We start from the raw sequence: 19,065 nt of genomic DNA, 5'->3' as shown, positions 1-19,065 counted from the left end.
ACACATGTGCCATGCACGGCACATGTGTCAACTTGCCCAAATTCAATGCCGCCAACAAATTTCTTCCGTTGTCACAAACCACTTTGCCGATCTCCAGTTGGTGCGTAGTCAGCCACTGATCCACCTGTGCGTTCAGGGCGGACAGGAGTGCTGGTCCGGTGTGACTCTCTGCTTTCAGGCAAGTCAATCCCAACACGGTGTGACACTGCCATATCCGGGATGTGGAATAGTACCTGGGGAGCTGGGGGGGTGCCGTTGAGATGGAGCAAGACGCAGCAGCAGAAGAGGACTCAGCAGAGGAGGTTATGGAAGAGGATGGAGTAGGAGGAGTAGAGGAGGTGGCAGCAGGCCTGCCTGCAAGTCGTGGCGGTGTCACCAACTCCTCTGCAGAGCCACGCATTCCATGCTTGGCAGCCGTCAGCAGGTTTACCCAATGCGCAGTGTAGGTGATATACCTGCCCTGACCATGCTTTGCAGACCAGGTATCAGTGGTCAGATGGACCCTTGCCCCAACACTGTGTGCCAGACATGCCATTACTTCCTTTTGCACAATCGAGTACAGGTTGGGGATTGCCTTTTGTGCAAAGAAATTTCGGCCGGGTACCTTCCACTGCGGTGTCCCAATAGCTACAAATTTTTGGAATGCCTCAGACTCCACCAGCTTGTATGGTAAAAGCTGGCGGGCTAAGAGTTCAGACAAGCCAGCTGTCAGATGCCGGGCAAGGGGGTGACTTTGTGACATTGGCTTCTTACGCTCAAACATGTCCTTGACAGACACCTGACTGTGGGCAGATGAGCAGGAACTGCGAGTCAAGGCAAGAGACGGAGTGGCGGATGGTTGAGAGGGGGCAAGGAGTACAGCAGTAGTTGACGTGGCTGAAGATGCTGGACCAGGAGGAGGATGGCGGCTTTGAGTTTGTGTGCTGCTTGTACTCATGTGTTGATCCCATAGGCGTTTGTGATGTGCGATCATGTGCCTTCGCAAAGCAGTTGTACCTAGGTGGGTGTTGGACTTCCCACGACTCCGTTTCTTTTGGCACAGGTTGCAAATGGCATCGCTGTTGTCAGAGGCAGACACACAAAAAAATGCCACACTGCTGAGCTCTGCAATGATGGCATTCTGGTGGTGGCAACAGCATGCGTTGATTGGCGTGCTGTCTGGCTGACCCCGGGTGCCGATGCATGCTGTCTGACTGTGCCACTAGCTCCTTGCGACGACCTCCCCCTGCTTCCAACTCATCTCCTCCTCCTCTCTGTCTCCCCATCTGAACTTTCCCCCTGTTCTTCTTCTCTTCTAGCGGGCACCCACGTGACATCCACGGACGCATCGTCATCATCAACCGCTTCACTTGTATCTGACAACTCAGCAAAGGAAGCAGCAGCGGGTACAACATCATCATCATAACACCATACTCCATGTGTGTAATGCTGCCTGACTGAGACATGACCCTGGGTGCCGATACATGCTGTCTGACTGTGCCACTAGCTCCTTGCGACGACCTCCCCCTGCTTCCAACTCGTCTCCTCCTCCTCTCTGTCTCCCCATCTGAACTTTCCCCCTGTTCTTCTTCTCTTCTAGCGGGCACCCACGTGACATCCACGGACGCATCGTCATCATCAACCGCTTCACTTGTATCTGACAACTCAGCAAAGGAAGCAGCAGCGGGTAAAACATCATCATCATCACACAGTACGTCCATGTGTGTATTGCTGCCTGACTGAGACATATCCCTGTTATCCCTGCATCCTCTGGCAATAATGGTTGCGCATCACTCATTTCTTCAAATTTATGTGTAAATAACTCCTCTGACATATCAAGTGAAGCGGCTGTGGTGCTAGTGTTGGTGGTGGCGGCAGGCGGGCGAGTGGTAACTTGAGAGGTCCCCGAAGCTAAGCTGGAGGAGGATGGTGCGTCAAGGTTCCGAGCGGAAGCTGTAGAAGATTGGGTGTCCTGTGTTAGCCAGTCAACTATGTCCTCAGAACTTTTCGAGTTCAGGGTACGTGGCCTCTGAACACTGGGCATTATTCTAGGGCCAAAGGGAATCACAGCACCACGACCATGACGGCCCCTGCGGGGTGGCCTGCCTCTACCTGTCATTTTTTTTCCGATTAGTGGTACTATGCATGCAAGCTACTGTGACAACAGATATGAGTGGCACTGTCCACTGGCAGAAGTTGGCAGAGTAGACGCTGTAGGCCTGACACACACGCTTGCAGACAACTAACTGCTATTCAATCTATTACAGTCAAAATTGTATTTTTTTTTTTTTAAATGTACACTACTGTTACACCAGATATGAGTTGCACTGATGTGACAATGTGCCCTGGCAGGCCCTGAAACGCACACGTGTGAAGGAAACTGACTGCTATTATTTCACAGTCAAAAAAGTGTTGTTTTTTTAAATGTACACTACTGTTATAACCAGATATGAGTTGCACTGGTGTGACAATGTGCCCTGGCAGGCCCTGAAAGGCACACGTGTGAAGGAAACTGACTGCTATTATTTCACAGTCAAAAAAGTGTTGTTTTTTTAAATGTACACTACTGTTATAACCAGATATGAGTTGCACTGGTGTGACAATGTGCCCTGGCAGGCCCTGAAAGGCACTTGTGTGAAGGAAACTGACTGCTATTATTTCACAGTCAAAAAAGTGTTGTTTTTTTTAAATGTACACTACTGTTATAACCAGATATGAGTTGCACTGGTCTGACAATGTGCCCTGGCAGGCCCTGAAAGGCACACGTGTGAAGGAAACTGACTGCTATTATTTCACAGTCAAAAAAGTGTTGTTTTTTTTAAATGTACACTACTGTTACAACCAGATATGAGTTGCACTGGTCTGACAATGTGCCCTGGCAGGCCCTGAAAGGCACTTGTGTGAAGGAAACTGACTGCTATTATTTCACAGTCAAAAAAGTGTTTTTTTTTAAAATGTACACTACTGTTATAACCAAACATGAGTTGCACTGGTGTGACAATGTGCCCTGGCAGGCCCTGAAAGGCACACGTGTGAAGGAAAATGACTGCTATTATTTCACAGTCAAAAAAGTGTTGTTGTTTTTTAAATGTACCCTGCTGTTATAACTAGATATGAGTTGCACTGGTGTGACAATGTGCCCTGGCAGGACCTGAAAGGCACACGTGTGAAGGAAACTAACTGCGATTATTTCACAGTCAAAAAAGTGTTTTTTTTTTTTTTAATGTACACTACTGTTATAACCAGATATGAGTTGCACTGGTGTGACAATGTGCCCTGGCAGGCTCTGAAAGGCACACGTGTGAAGGAAACTGACTGCTATTATTTCACAGTCAAAAAAGTGGGTTTTTTTTTAAATGTACACTACTGTTATAACCAGATATGAGTTGCACTGGTGTGGCAATGTGCCCTGGCAGGCCCTGAAAGGCACACGTGTGAAGGAAACTGACTGCTATTATTTCACAGTCAAAAAAGTGTTTTTTTTTAAAATGTACACTACTGTTATAACCAAACATGAGTTGCACTGGTGTGACAATGTGCCCTGGCAGGCCCTGAAAGGCACACGTGTGAAGGAAAATGACTGCTATTATTTCACAGTCAAAAAAGTGTTGTTGTTTTTTAAATGTACCCTGCTGTTATAACTAGATATGAGTTGCACTGGTGTGACAATGTGCCCTGGCAGGACCTGAAAGGCACACGTGTGAAGGAAACTAACTGCGATTATTTCACAGTCAAAAAAGTGTTTTTTTTTTTTTTAATGTACACTACTGTTATAACCAGATATGAGTTGCACTGGTGTGACAATGTGCCCTGGCAGGCTCTGAAAGGCACACGTGTGAAGGAAACTGACTGCTATTATTTCACAGTCAAAAAAGTGGGTTTTTTTTTAAATGTACACTACTGTTATAACCAGATATGAGTTGCACTGGTGTGGCAATGTGCCCTGGCAGGCCCTGAAAGGCACACGTGTGAAGGAAACTGACTGCTATTATTTCACAGTCAAAAAAGTGTTGTTTTTTTTTTAAATGTACACTACTGTTATAACCAGATATGAGTTGCACTGGTGTGACAATGTGCCCTGGCAGGCCCTGAAAGGCACACGTGTGAAGGAAACTGACTGCTATTATTTCACAGTCAAAAAAGTGTTTTTTTTTTTTAAATGTACACTACTGTTACACCAGATATGAGTTGCACTGGGGTGACACTGTGCCCTGGCAGGCCCTGAAAGGCACTTGTGTGAAGGAAACTGACTGCTATTATTTCACAGTCAAAAAAGTGTTGTTTTTTTTTAAATGTACACTACTGTTACACCAGATATGAGTGGTGGCACTGGGCAAGTGGGCACAGTATACGCTGTGAGCCTGACACACACGCTGGCAGGCAGGCAACTGCAATTAGATTACACAGAAAAAAAAAGCAGACTGATGTTCTAGCCATAAAAAGGGCTTTTTGGGGTGCTGTCCTTACAGCAGAGATCAGATGAGTCCTTCAGGACTGTAGTGGACACTGAATACACTAGCCTAGCTATCGATTTCCCTATTAAATCAGCAGCAGCTACACTGTCCCTCCTCTCACTAAGAATGCAGCTTCCAAATGAATCTAAAATGGATGCTGTCCAGGAGGTGGGAGGGTCTGGGAGGGAGGGTCTGCTGCTGATTGGCTGGAATGTGTCTGCTGACTGTGAGATACAGGGTCAAAGTTTACTCAATGATGACGATTAGGTGGCGGATCGAACATCGCATATGTTCGCCCGCCGCGGCGAATGCGAACAAGCTATGTTCGCCGGGAACTATTCGCCGGCGAACTATTCGGGACATCACTAGTGCTGATATAGTCTGACCTATCACCACCAATTAATCTCTCCCCAGTGAGCATCTTATCCTAATATTATTATTATGAGCCATGGAATGAATAAACCTTTGGTGCTCTATCTATCATGAGCTCCATTATTTTCAAGGTGGAGTTCCACCAAGTCACATTTTGTTGCAGACAGTAGGACACCTTCACTTTCTTGCTTCTTCCTAAACTGATGCATTGCCTTTATGTTGCAGTGAAAGTTCCCTGTGTTCTTTCTACACTTCTCGACAATGCTAGTAGTTTGAGAAAAGAGACCACTTTCTTTGTACACTAGTATAGGAGGGCAAGAAAGCAGATGCTGGGTGAGCACCTACTCTGGCTTTCAACTAGTTAAAATCTTGCTTGAAGTAAAAGAAATCCAATTTTCTTCAAACACCAAGGGGGATATTTATCAAAGCCTCAACTATGCTGCATTTGCCGGCACCAATACGCTCGCCTAACATTGCGACCGCAGACCTTAATGCGATCTCCATATTTATAAAAAAGGCGGCAAAAAGACACGCACCAAGTACGTGGCGATGAGCATCGGACTGTTGTTAACTAGCAGTCATCGATCTCGCCGCTATTTGGCTTTTTCCCAACTTTATTTATACCCTGTCACTAAACGCCTCCACTATACTAAAATGTTTAACCCCTATCCCGCCACTCCCGGACCCCGTCACAACCCAAATAAAGTTAATAACCCCTATTCCGCCGCTCCCGAACCCCTCCGCCACCTAAATAAATGTATTAACCCCTATTCCTCCATTCCCGGACCCCGCCGCCACCTAAAAAAATGTATTAACCCCTATTCTGTCGCTCCAGGACCCCGCCGCCACCTAAATAAATAGACTCGGGGCTTATGTTAGGGTGTTAGGTGTAAACGTTACTGGTTTTCTACCATATAAATCAATGGGATATCTGGCAGCATCGAACATAAGCTTTCGCTGCTTTCAGACTCCCATTGATTCCTATTGCTCCGCGCCAGATGGATGAAGATAGAAGAGGCCGCCTGGATGAAGACTTCGCCGGATGGATGAAGATGGAAGAGGCCGCCCGGATGAAGACTTCTTGATGGCTGGATGGATCCTTCAAGCGGAACTTCAAAAACTGTAAGTGGATCGTCGGGGGTTAGTGTTAGGTTTATTTAATGTTTTTTTGGGTGGGTTTTATTTTTAGAGTAGGGGATGGGCAGGTAAAAGAGATAAATACCCTTTTAAGGGCAATGCCCATACAAATGCCCTTTTCACGGCAATGGGGAGCTTAGGTTTTTTAGATAGGCTTTTTATTTGGGGGGTTGGTTGGTTGGGTGGTGGGTTATAATGTTGGGGGGTATTTGTATTTTTCTTTACAGGTAAAAGAGCTGATTTCTTTGGGGCAATGCCCCGCAAAAGGCCCTTTTAAGGGCCATTGGTAGTTTATTGTAGGCTAGGGGTTTTTATTTTGGGGGGACTTTTTTTATTTTGATAGGGCTATTAGATTAGGTGTAATTCTTTTTTATTTTTGATAATGTGGTTTGTTTGTTTTTGTAACTTAGCGTTTGTTTTTGTAATTTAGTAATTTTTAATAAGGTTAAATAGTATATTTAAATAATTTGAGTAGGGTTAGGGTTTTTTAATATGTAATATAGTTAATTTAATTGCTAGTTTAATGTAATTGTAGTATAATAGTTAGGGTAGGTTAATTAATAGTTTAATATAGTTTATTTTAATTCTAAAGGTAAGTTTTAATTTATTATAAGATAGGGATGTTGTAATTTTAATGCAAAGTTAGCAGGTTGTTAGTTTTAGGGGTTAATAGCTTAATTTAGTTTATGGCGATATGGGGGCTGGCGGTTTAGCGGTTAATAGGTTTAGTTAATGATAGTGATGTGGGAGGCCAGAGGTTTAGGGGTTAATAACTTTTTTTTTAGTAGCGGCGGGGTCCGGGAGTGGCGGGATAGGGGTTAATAACTTTATTTAGTTGCCGCGGGGTCCTGGAGTGGAGGAATAGGGGTTAAAAACTTTATTTAGTTGTGGCGGGGTCCAGGAGCTGAGGGATAGGGGTTAATAACTTTATTTCGTTGCGGCGGGGTCCGGGAGCGGCAGGATAGGGGTTAATAGCATAATGTAGGTGGCAGCGATGTCGGGGGCGGAAGATTAGGGGTGTTTAGTCTAGGGGCTTATGTTAGGGTGTTAGGTGTAAACGTTACTGGTTTTCTACCATATAAATCAATGGGATATCTGGCAGCATTGAACATAAGCTTTCGCTGCTTTCAGACTCCCATTGATTCCTATGGCATCCGTGGCCTACAGGGTGGCGGATTGAAAACCAGGTACGCTGGGCCGGAATAGCCGCGAGCGTACCTGTTAACTATTTGATAACTTTTAAAAAGTGTCAAATAGAGGCGAATGTGTATTCGGAACATCTGTAATGACGTAAGAGGCGAATGTGTATTCGGAACATCTGTAATGACATAAGCATCGATCTGTGTCGGATTGAGACCGACGGATCGTATGTTATGTCAGAGATTTCAACTTTTGCTGGTCTGTAGGCTTTGATAAATAGGTCAAATCAAGTTCGCCACAATTACGCTGTGGAATTCCGGCGTATTTGCGGTTGACAGCTTGATAAATATCCCCCCAAAACTTCACCTCCTCCATGCATCAAGGAAAAGAGAATGACTGGAGTTTGTGGGAAGGGAAGTGATACTTAACAGTTTTGCTGTGGTGCTCTTTGCCTCCTCCTGCTGGCCAGGAGTGATATTCCCACTAGTAATTGATGACGTCGTGGACTCACCATATCTTAGGAAAGAAAGTTGAACTTAAATACTTATTGTCTGACAAGTGAATAAGTTCTGGGTCATTGTTGGATTGTCTAATGCAGGGTTCTTCAAACTACGGGTCGGGACCCATTACTGGGTCGTAACACCATGTTTACTGGGTCGCGACTTGTGTGTGTATGTTGTAGGAGAGTGTGTGTGTGGTGTGTGTTATATGATAGTGTGTGTGTTGTATGAGAGTGTGTGGTGTTTTTGTGTTATATGATAGTGTGTGTGTTGTAGGAGAGTGTGTGTGTGGTGTGTGTTTTATATGATAGAGTGTGTGTTGTATGAGAGTGTGTGGTGTGTGTGTGTTATATGATAGTGTGTGTGTTGTAGGAGAGTGTGTGTGTGTGGTGTGTGTTTTATATGATAGTGTGTGTGTTGTATGAGAATGTGTGTGTGTGTGTGGGTTGTGTGGTGTGTGTTATATGATAGTGTGTGTGTTGTAGGAGAGTGTGTGTTTTATATGATAGTGTGTGTGTTGTATGAGAGTGTGTGTGTGGGGGTTGTGTGTTGTGTGAGTGTGTGTTGTATGAGTGTGTGTGTTACTACCTTTTACAACACTGTAAATGTTTTACTACAATCAGGAATAAAGTACACATATATTTAATCACTTTACCAAAAATTGCAGCTATCTTGTATATTACTTCAGAAATGTTCAAGCATAAAAATAGGGTCGCAAAGTTATATGGGGTCGCAAAGTTATATGGTATCATGGCACTGGGTCTTGGGAGAAAAAGTTTGAAGAACCCTGGTCTAATGCCTACCTGCTAAGAAATATTTAATGAATGGACAAATGAGTCAACATACTTTCATAATTGCATGCATTAGGTAGTTAAGGACCAGGTGTCTAATAATGAAGCAAAATAAAAAATGTCAATCTTGTCGAAATAGAAGGATACATAAAATAGAATTGAAATACACATTTATCAAAGCTGAATACCCAATGCTGCTGCTTCTTAACTATTGGCCTCCAAAGATGCAAATGCAGCTTGATAAATGGAGCCTACTATTTGGGAAATAAAAATAAAAAAAATATTTTGAACACTCTTTATACTTACAAATCTTTGTTTAGTCTTAAATTACTATTGTAGTGGCCAAAGCTCTGGTATATTTGTAATTAGACTATCCCAGTCTTCATCCAAAATGCTGAAAATGCTAAACTTATGGTTTGTACACAGACTTATTTGCCATAATATGATAACATATTTAGTTGTGGAGGAGTAGGGACAACACTGAACAGAAACAAAGTTAAACTCACAGTTCTCCCCGGGACTTTTTAATGGGCACACCACCCAGCTGATTTTACTGACCACCCAGCTAAACATTTAAGCCAATATTACGCTAAAATTAGCTAGTGTTACATTTTTCAATGCTTGTTGCACAAATTATCATTAGATAAATGTATATTAATTTATGCAATTCATTTGTGCTTTGAATAGCAGAAAATGTCATACTTTTCCATTAGTATTACAGTGCTCCTGACAGCCCCATAATACCAAACGGCTGGCAAAATTATTTGTGGAGAACTCTGGTTAAACTTACTCATTTATTGAATGAAAATTAACATCAAAATTTATGATAAAAAGTTTAATTATATGTAGTAAAAAAACTTTACAATGCATTTTTATTATTTACTTTGCCTAATTTTCCTATAATATTATAGTGTTGTTCATGGGCCTCCATGGAGGATAAACTGCATTCTAACCATTTTAAATGCTGCACAGTGATTGCTTGATATTTAAGTTATCTAATTGGCACAAGAAAGGAGAAAAGATAAACATAATTTAAGAGTTTTTGAGGGTTTTGTTCTGCATTACAAAACAACAAAACTTTGCTGACAAAATAATAATTTAAAATTACAGTATTTTAAACCATATATTTTGTATATATCTATATCTTTGCAATGCAGTGATTCATTTCTGATAAATATGTAAAAAAATGCCCTTTTAATAAGCATGTCAATATGTAAAAACAAACACTAACAACTAGACATGTGTGCAGCAGAAAAATTTGTTTTGGTTCGTTTCGGACCGATTCTGATTTTTTTGAATTTCGAAAATGTATGTATTAAAATTAGAATTTATTTGTTTTGGCTTCATTAGGATTAGAATAAATTCAGATGTATTCGAATGTATTCGTTTCGGATTTGATTCGTAAATTTGGAAGTTCGGCATGTGTTATGTTGATTCAGATGGTTCCAAGTTACACAAACAGAATTATTTCACTGTTTTATCTCACTAAATCTCAATACATTTTTTTAATTTTTTTATTTAATCTTTTATTTGTATCAAATTTCACATTACAATATAAAGCAACTTTCACAGAAAAAACAACATATTTTCACATTTGTGTTCAGGTTCTGGTCATAACAGTTATGCAATGTTCACAATTCTGTATCCTTAAATGGGGCCCACTCCCCTTTGCAGATATATTCAAATATTTTAACGAGAAACAGAAAACATACATTTACATCTCAATTGTATACATTTGGATTTAACGATTAAAATTATAAAAAAGAAAGATCCCGTCCATTTAAGGTGTGTATCTGCTCCCTGTAATTGTTACTACCCTAAGCTGAGGATCACTTAGGAGCCACTACCTGCGTTACTCCGTGAAAGTGGGATTCCCAAAAGAACTTAATCTCTGCAAAATAATCCAGTTTTCCTATTGTGTAATAGTAGTACCTTTCTAAAGATAGATTAGTTTCCATTTGTGAGAACCACATAGATAATGTTGGAGCAGTTTCTGACTTCCACATTCTAGGGATCACTTGCTTAGCGCTACATATGGCTAGTTGAAGAAGCGATTTGTGTTGTTTAAAGGGGAGTCTAGGGGTGACATGGAATAAATATATCATAGGGTCTAGAGGGATGTTAGAATTCAGTATTTTACTCATTTCGCAAATTAATGTTTCTCCAAAACTCCACTATTTTAGGACATTCCCACCTGATGTGGAAAGGGGTTCCCTTTTACGAACATTTTCTCCAGCATCTGTCTGATGCTTCCGGGAAGATATATTTTAACTTGTGGGGGGTAAGATACCAACGGAGTAAAAATTTATAATTGGTCTCTAATAAGGTGGCTGAGTGCGCAGATTTGTTTGTGTTCTGAAAGATTGCCTGCCACTCTTGGGCTGTGAGAGTGTATGGCAGTTCTTTATGCCAGGAGATAATTGTTGGTGTGGATTGAGTTTCTAAAGGTGTGATGAGAAGCTGGTTTAAAGTGGAAACAATGTGTAACGGTGTACTGTCTAAAATGCAAAGTTTCTCAAATGGTGTACGGTCTCGTAGCAACTGATGTTTGAGCTTATGTGTATCTATAAAGTGATTGAGTTGCAGGTATCTAAACCAATGTGTAAATTGTATGATATTCAGTTCTTCTAGGTGTTGTCTAGGGATCAGTTTTCCCTCTTCAATCAATGTGTATATTGGAAGAAGGCTGTCTAAGTTATTCTGCCGTTTCGGTGTTATCGAGATTCCGATTGGAAAATCAGTATTGGACAGTATCGTTGTCAAAGGGGCTGGAATGGTGGAGAGATGTTGATGTTTAAGTATCACACTCGACCACACATTAAATGTTTCTCTTATTATGGGGTAGATTTTAGTTGTAAGTGGTTAGTTCTTCCTAGGCTGCCAACAATATGCTCCTAATTGAGCCACACCAGTTATATTATGTTCCTGGGTCGCCCAAATTTTATTATGAGTCGGTGGAAGTGGGCACCAGTCTACTACCCTTCTCAGGAACACCGCACTATGATATCTAGAAAGGTCTGGTATGCCCAACACTCCAAATTTCTTAGGGAGGTAAAGGGTCGATCTGGCAACTCTAGGCAGGCATTTTTTCCAAATGTATGAATTCATTACTGTCTGCAATCTGGAGATATATGTCTCTGACAGTGGCACAGGGAGGGTTTGGTACAGGTAAAGTATTTTAGGGAGAATGGTCATTTTAACTACCCCAATTCTGCCCAGCCAGGATATTTTTTTATGTAGCCATAGGGATGTATCTTTATGGATGGTAGTTATTAGAGCTTCATAATTTAGGTTATGAAGTTGTTGCGAATCACTAGAGAGGTAGACCCCTAAGTATTTTAGCGAGGACTGTTGTATCAAGTACGGCGTCTGCGATCCGAGTGTCTGGATTTCTTTATCATTTAAGTTAATGGGGAGGATCTCAGACTTATGTTGATAACCTAAGTAATTGGAACAAGTGCCAAATCTCTTCAGGACGTCCTGCACCGCAGAGAGAGACACAACTGGTTGGGTCAAAGTCAGCAAAAGGTCATCTGCGTATAGTGCTAGTTTGTAGTGGGTGGCATTTATGTCAAGTCCATGTATGTCCGGGGTATTACGTAGTATTGTGGCTATGGTCTCCATAGAAAGTACAAACAGTAAGGGGAGATAATGGGCAACCTTGTCTAGTGCCATTACAAATCTGAAATGGGAATGACAAAACTCCGTTAATTTTGATTTTAGCCGTCGGTTTTGAGTAAAGGGCAAATATTTTCTGAATAAAACTGTCAGGGAAGCCAAATTTCTGTAGGGTGAGGCGTAGGAAGGTCCAGTCCAGTCTGTCAAAAGCTTTTTCAGCGTCTGTCGAGAGTAGAATGGAAGGGATGTCATGGTTTGTTGCGTATTGTATTAGATTAAGTACTTTTACTGTATTGTTCTTAGCCTCTCTCTGCGGCACGAAGCCCACTTGGTCAGGGTGTATAAGTAAGGATAAGATTTTATTGATCCTAGTGGCTAGTATTTTCGCGTAGATTTTTACGTCAATATTCAAAAGAGAAATCGGGCGATAATTGGAGGGAGCTTTGGGATCCTTACCCGGCTTTGGTATAACGGTCACTATTGCTTCAAGCATAGAAGGGGGAAATACAGATTTCTGGTCAATCTGGTTGAAGATGGAGAGGAGGTGTGGTATTAGAAGGTGCTTAAACTTTCTATAATAGGCACCTGTTAGACCATCTGGTCCCGGGCTTTTCCCTAGTTTTAAAGAGTGGATCGCAGCTTCAATCTCCTCAGCTTTAATTAGTGTGGTGAGAGGCTCCAATTCATCTGTTGGGATAATAGGTTAGGGTATGTGGTCTAAGTATTTTTGGCAATGCAACTTATGTTCCTCTTGCTCTCTGCTAGGAGTTAGATTGTATAGGCCGGAATAATAATCCCTAAATATTTCTGCCATTCTTTGTGAGTCTACTGTTAGTCCATTAGGTGTGTCTTGTAGTGTAGTGATAAAATGGGTAGCTTGTTTCATTTTAAGTGCCCTAGCTAACAGCTTGCTGTGTTTGTTACCTTCTACGAAAAAATTCTGTTGTAATTTCAAAACTTGTGTTTGAGCTGAATATTCTAAAAAAAAATTAAGTTTGTTTTTGGCTTGATCTCGTTGGGACTTTAGAGAGCTGTCTTGAGGGTTCAATTCGTATGCTCTATCTAAGTGTTGGTATGTATTAGTAAGGTCTAGGTATTGTGCCCTGTGGTTCTTAAGTTGTGTCGATTTAATTTTTATCATCTCCCCTCGTAAGAAACATTTGTGAGCCTCCCAGAGTGTGTACGGGTCAATGCCTGGTGTATTATTGTTTAGAAAGTATTCAGATAATGATGTTTCTATTTGTTGTATTATCAGGTTATCTTTAAGTAATGTGTCATCTAGGCGCCACTGATAAGGCTTAAAAGGGAGAGACGACCAGTATATAGTACAGATGACTGCCGAATGATCCGACCAAGTGGTAGGGAGAATATCAGTCTGTGTTACTGAAGTGATAGATATATGATCAATGAGAATGTAGTCTATGCGAGAATGGGAATTTTGCGGTGCTGAATAGAAGGTGTATTTTTTACTGGTGGGGTGTTGTATACGCCAGGTATCATGCACCCCTAAGAGTGTCAGATCGTCTTTGATGGATTTAAGTGATCTCCTTGATAATTGGGAGTGCATCATGGAGCTATCTAGTAGAGGGTTTAATGGCACATTAAGGTCTCCCCCTATGATTAGCGCACTTTTATAAAAAGCTAAAATGTTGTTGGAAATCTTGCGGAAAAATCCTGCTTGATGTGAGTTCAGGGCATATATATTTACTATTGTGACTGGTCTACCCTGTAGCAATCCCAATAAAGCTAAATATCTCCCTTCGTTATCTTTCTCCATCTGTTGTAGGTGGAATGGTAAGGCTTTGTGAATTAGTATACTAACTCCTGAAATTTTCTTAGTGGCATGACTGCTATGGTAATGAGTTATGGATATGTGGTTGCAAAGAATTTAGGTTCCTGTCCCTCTAAATAGTGCGTTTCTTGTAGAAACAGAATGTCAACCTGTTTGTGAGTGATATCAGTGAATGCTACTAATCTTTTATGGGGGACATTGAACCCTTTTACATTTTGCGTCATTAATTTAATCGGTTTCAGATCTGTCATGTCTCATCAACTATTGGGTGTAGATGTAGAGAGCATACATATAGGTATGTAGTAACCTTTGTTTGATTTGTAGTGTATATAAGTATTTCAGGTATTCTCGCAAATCTGTTAAACCTAACAAAACGAACTGTGGTAAGTTGCTGTGGATGATACTGGCAAATGAACAACATAACAACAAAAACAACAATAACGACAATAACATAAACAAATAACTTGACATCAAGTGTCACACAGTAGGGAAGAATAGCTTATCCCATTTTATATTCATTAATAACAGTTAAAGGACAAATTTTCAAAGTTAAACTGTCAGTCAAAATAGGGCTGTAGTGTAATAATTATATAAATAGTTCAGTCTCAACTATAACAGAGCCCAAATGTGAAAGAGGGGTTGAACGTTCATCACAGTTTACCCCTGGACCAAACATGTAATTATCTCACCCATCTGTTGAGCTGGATCTCTCAGGCGTTGCTGTTCTGTGGGGTGACCTGCGCCTTCTTACTTTTCTTGGTCTTGTGCTGTTGCCACGGTGATCTAGGTGGTCTTGTTGAGCTGGAACTGGTGGTAAGTTCAGAATCTCCTTCTGTAGCTGTGGCAGGTGGAGGGTTCAATCCTAGGGTGGAACAAGTATCCAGTATTTCTTCTGGTGTCTTACATATGTGTTTCGTGCCTTTATGAGAGATGTTCAGAAAGCAGGGGAAGCCCCAGCGGTAAGGGATCTCCTTTGCTCTGAGCAGGGATGTCAGTGGCTGGAACTCTCTACGCCTCTGAAGAGTACGGGGTGCTATATCAACAAAGATTTGCAGGTGGCAATTTTGAAAGGAGATGTCCTTAAGACGTCTGGCAGCTTTAAGAATTTCCTCTTTGGTTAGGTAGTCTTTAAGTTATAAAACTATGTCACGTGGAGGCGCTTGGTCTGGAGGTTTTGGCCGGAGAGCCCTGTGAGCTCTATCCATTGATATGTCCATAGTTGATGAAGGCCCCAAAAGGAAGGAAAAGAGACCCTTGAGAAATTCAGGAATTTTATTTGGCAAAACTGACTCTGGAATCCCTCTGATTGGGAGGTTCCCTATTCTCCAAATCTTCTAACTTGTCCTGTAACTGCGTGATCTGTAGATCATGAGATTGGGCTGTGGTTTGTAAGGTGGATATCTCGTTTTGGTTAAAATCATTATCTTCTTCTAGCGCCTCTACACGATTACCAATTTCTGTGATATCTCTTTTCAGACTAGCCATTTCCTCCTTAATGCAGTCTCGCACTTTGACTACTATATTATCCAGGTCACTTTTGGATTGAATTGAAGCCAAAAAAGCCTTGTAGAGCTGAATGGATTCTTCTGTGTCACTATCTTCACTGTCTGATGGAGACATTTCAGCCTGTTGTGGTATGATAGGGTCAGGTGTAACAGGCTGCAGGTTCTCTGATAGCTTAAAAAAGGAGCTAACAGTTGGTCGGTTCACTGCTGGTTTCTTAGCCTCCTTTCCTGCTTTTGGAAGATTTTTTGGTGACATGTCTACGGTGCAGATTGTGATATTTTTACTGTTCTGGAGTCTTCAAGGAGTGCGCTGTAAATTTGTGTTTTATTGCGATAAACAACTCCTCCTGTTACCAGGATAACAATATATGTATAACCTTCCTTTGCTGTAATAAAGTGTGTTGTTGTCTTTATAGTGACTAATGTTACATCTGGGCCACAAAAGACCCCTTATTATGCTTCACCTTTAACAGATAGGGTTGAGAGGCTGCAACTACGTAATTATGGGGGAGAGAACATTACTAACATTTTTATTTTCATTTGCCCTTCATCACCCCTATGAATTGGCAGGTCCTGGCCCTGTAGCAGAAATATAGCTGCACAACTTCTTCTCAGTATAGATGCTGACTGAGATTTACAGTTGCCTAAACCGGGGCCCAAACTAAGTTATATATGCGGCCAGCAGCTGCTCCCAGCTGAGTAAATGTACCCGCTGTTTTCTAAGTACGGACGGCTCCGTGTTACTCACTGTCAGGCTTCAAAGATGGCGGCTGCGATGTGGGCCGTAACACGGAGCGTGTCTGGGTATCAGGTGCAGCTTGCTATAATGTTCACCACCGGGTCCGGGAAAGTTGTCCTGAGCGTAGTCAGAGGTAAGATAGCGGCTTTGTGATGCCAAATGTCCTGTGCATCATGAGAGTTTGGGCATCGGCATTCGGAGCTCACTCTAATGTGCGGCAATATCACATGACGGCCGTTCCGCCCCCCACATTTATTTTTTTATACTGAATTGTGATTATAAATTTAATTTTTATGATACCACCCTAGCTGGCACAAAAACGTAGATGGAAAGGGAAATAGCTGTATTGTAATGCTGTAAAGAAGGACCGCCCAAACTACACTTACATATGATTTTTCAATGTTTATTGGAATTGGAAGTATTAGAGTTGTTGTTAGTATTAGAGTTGTTGTTGTTAGTATTAGAGTTGTTGTTGTTAGTATTAGAGTTGTTATTGATAGTATCAGAGTTGTTGTTGTTGTTAGTATTAGAGTTGTTACTGTTAGTATCAAAATTGTTGTTGTTAGTATTAGAGTTGTTGTTGTTAGTATTAGAGTTATTGTTAGTATTAGAGTTGTTATTGTTAGTATTAGAATTGTTGTTGTTGTTAGTTGTTGTTGTTGTTTTATACTGAATTTTTCATTAGTCCATGGCCATTTGAATGTAACAAATAAATCCGAACTAATTCGGATTTATTCATTACAAATGCATTCGGATTAGTTTAGTTTTGTTGCTAGAGTAATTTGGAAATTCAAATCGATTCGAATCTCCGAATTTGTCGAATTTGTCCGAATTTCGAATCGGAACGAAACGAAATGCACATGTCTACTAACAACAGAAGGATAATACTTTAAAATGCAATGGATGTGTATATATATATATATATATATATATATATATATATATATACTGCATCCAGGTGGTAAATCGCCATTGAACAGGCTAACAATAGTATTGAGCCAGTTGTTCGTTCCTGTGAGCGCACTTCTCTGTGTGTGTATGTATGTATATATATATATATATATATATATATATATATATATATATGTGTGTGTGTGTGTGTATATATATATATGTGTGTGTGAATATATATATATATATATGCTTTATATTTGTAGTATCAAGTTAAATGCATTTTGTTTACCTAGTATTGATTGATATAAAAAGTCTTTAAAGCACAAATCTGAAGGCAGTGCTACGCCCAATTCAAGGTTGTAGAATGTGATTAATCTGCTCACATAGATAAGGATCAAGATGGCAGACTTCTTGCTTTAGAAAAATTACAGAAAGTTACTAATTACAATATTTGATCAAGGTCATTTTATACTGTGAATTTATAACAAATTTTATACATATATGTACTAATTCAACTGCCGATACAGAACTAATAGTTGTATCCTCATACTATTTATGTATGCCAATAATACATATGTATATGGGAGGAGGGATTTAACAGACAGGACATTTTTAAAAGTTTAGCATACCAAGAGAGAGAAAAAGGAAAGGAGGAGGAGAGAGAACGGAGTGGAGAGGCACAACTGGATATATGGAGGAGATAAATTCAGACAAAACGTTTGCAAGGTAAACATTAGACTACATGCTCATGCTATATCACACTGACATCCTTACCACAGTTGGGGATAGATGATTTTCTAGCTTTGTAACAAGGAGGAACTGAATCACTAATTTAGTATCTTAGTATAGATATCTGTAGCCCATTTTGAAGTATCAATAAAAAAATATTGGCAATGTTTTCCTTTTATCTTTTGGATATATTAATGGTATCTCAAAGGACAAAATAAATACATACATCTGAAGTCAGGCTTCTGTGTTAAAGAAGCATAAGATCCCTATGATTTCATCACATGTATTTAGTGACAATACCAACACTTCTTCCATGTTACATTGGCCACACACAATCACACTATCGATGTTCACAACACATGCTTTCCACTTGTGATTCAGAAGCTCATGCATACCTACTTGGTTTATAAAGGTTATGCTATTTTATGATATATGCGTATGCATGTTTTGTGGTTCATCGCTTTATCAGTTTTCATTTACTATTTGTACATTTTATTATTGCAATTCTATTACTATTACTACATTTGCCTGATCATTTATATATCATTTATAAAATACATATTTGCTCTACATGGTTGGGAAAGTATTAATTGTTGATATTTGAGACTGCTCATTACAAAGGAGTTTAGAATACCCAGAGTGCTATGATATGTGGCATGTTCTTTTCCTAAACTGCAAAGGTACCTTTACACGTGATCATTTTTGTGAGGTCATCATTACTAGAGCAGTTGAAGCTAAGACATTAGTTTTTCTCTTCTGTCATATTTAATAAAATGGTAACTATGCAAAATCACTAACTTGAATTCATCTTTTTAACAGTGTGTCTTTAAAGGAAATGTGTGAAGATGAGAATGACAGAGTCGTGTTGGCTTTTGAGCAGCTTCATGAGATGTTCAAGGAAAAACTAGATGCCGTGGCCCGTGTAAAATAGGCCTCAACATTTTGTTTTTTATACACAGCAATGACTTTCTGCCTATTTTGCCTAGAGATACCAAAGACACATTTTGGACATTCATGTAGACCACTGATTTGTTTTTATTTGCATGAAATATGAAAGTAAATTCTTATAATACAATTATACAAAAATAAAAATACTGAACTATGAAAGAAGCATATGAAACTCAAATTGTATTTTTTTTTTTTTTCAAATAGTTTTATTGAGATTCACTTTAGGCATACAATGTTGAAATATCAAAACATATTATACAAAGAAATGATTTCAAAACATCAACTCAAGTTACAAAACATCTGTGAGATCCAGACGTGTAAGTTGTGCCTAACAGACTATTTACCCTTTGAAGAGCTATAAGGCCACTCTTGGACCTTTATAAGATAGAAAGAATATGATAAGTCAAAAAAAGGTAACTGAAAACAGTACAAGACCTCTCATGGGTCTCACTTGGTGAATCTTATTT

The 19,065-nt window shown here is 40.2% G+C and overlaps 1 protein-coding gene across 1 annotated transcript in view; it reads left to right on the top strand.

Moving 5' to 3' along the window:
- Nucleotides 1-18,760, top strand: part of LOC128647450 (probable ATP-dependent RNA helicase DDX60) — a 728,313-nt gene extending 709,553 nt beyond the window's left edge. The window contains exon 37 of the mRNA XM_053700236.1: nucleotides 18,470-18,760. Within this exon, the coding sequence (XP_053556211.1) occupies nucleotides 18,470-18,581 (112 nt within the window). The 3' untranslated portion in view covers nucleotides 18,582-18,760. The remainder of the gene's footprint in view (nucleotides 1-18,469) is intronic.
- Nucleotides 18,761-19,065: the final 305 nt, after the last annotated feature.

This window comes from Bombina bombina, chromosome 2 (assembly GCF_027579735.1).
Source record: "Bombina bombina isolate aBomBom1 chromosome 2, aBomBom1.pri, whole genome shotgun sequence".
NCBI lineage: Eukaryota > Metazoa > Chordata > Amphibia > Anura > Bombinatoridae > Bombina > Bombina bombina.
Note: the sequence above shows the minus strand (reverse complement) of the source record. Positions and strands in the feature narration are given on the sequence as shown.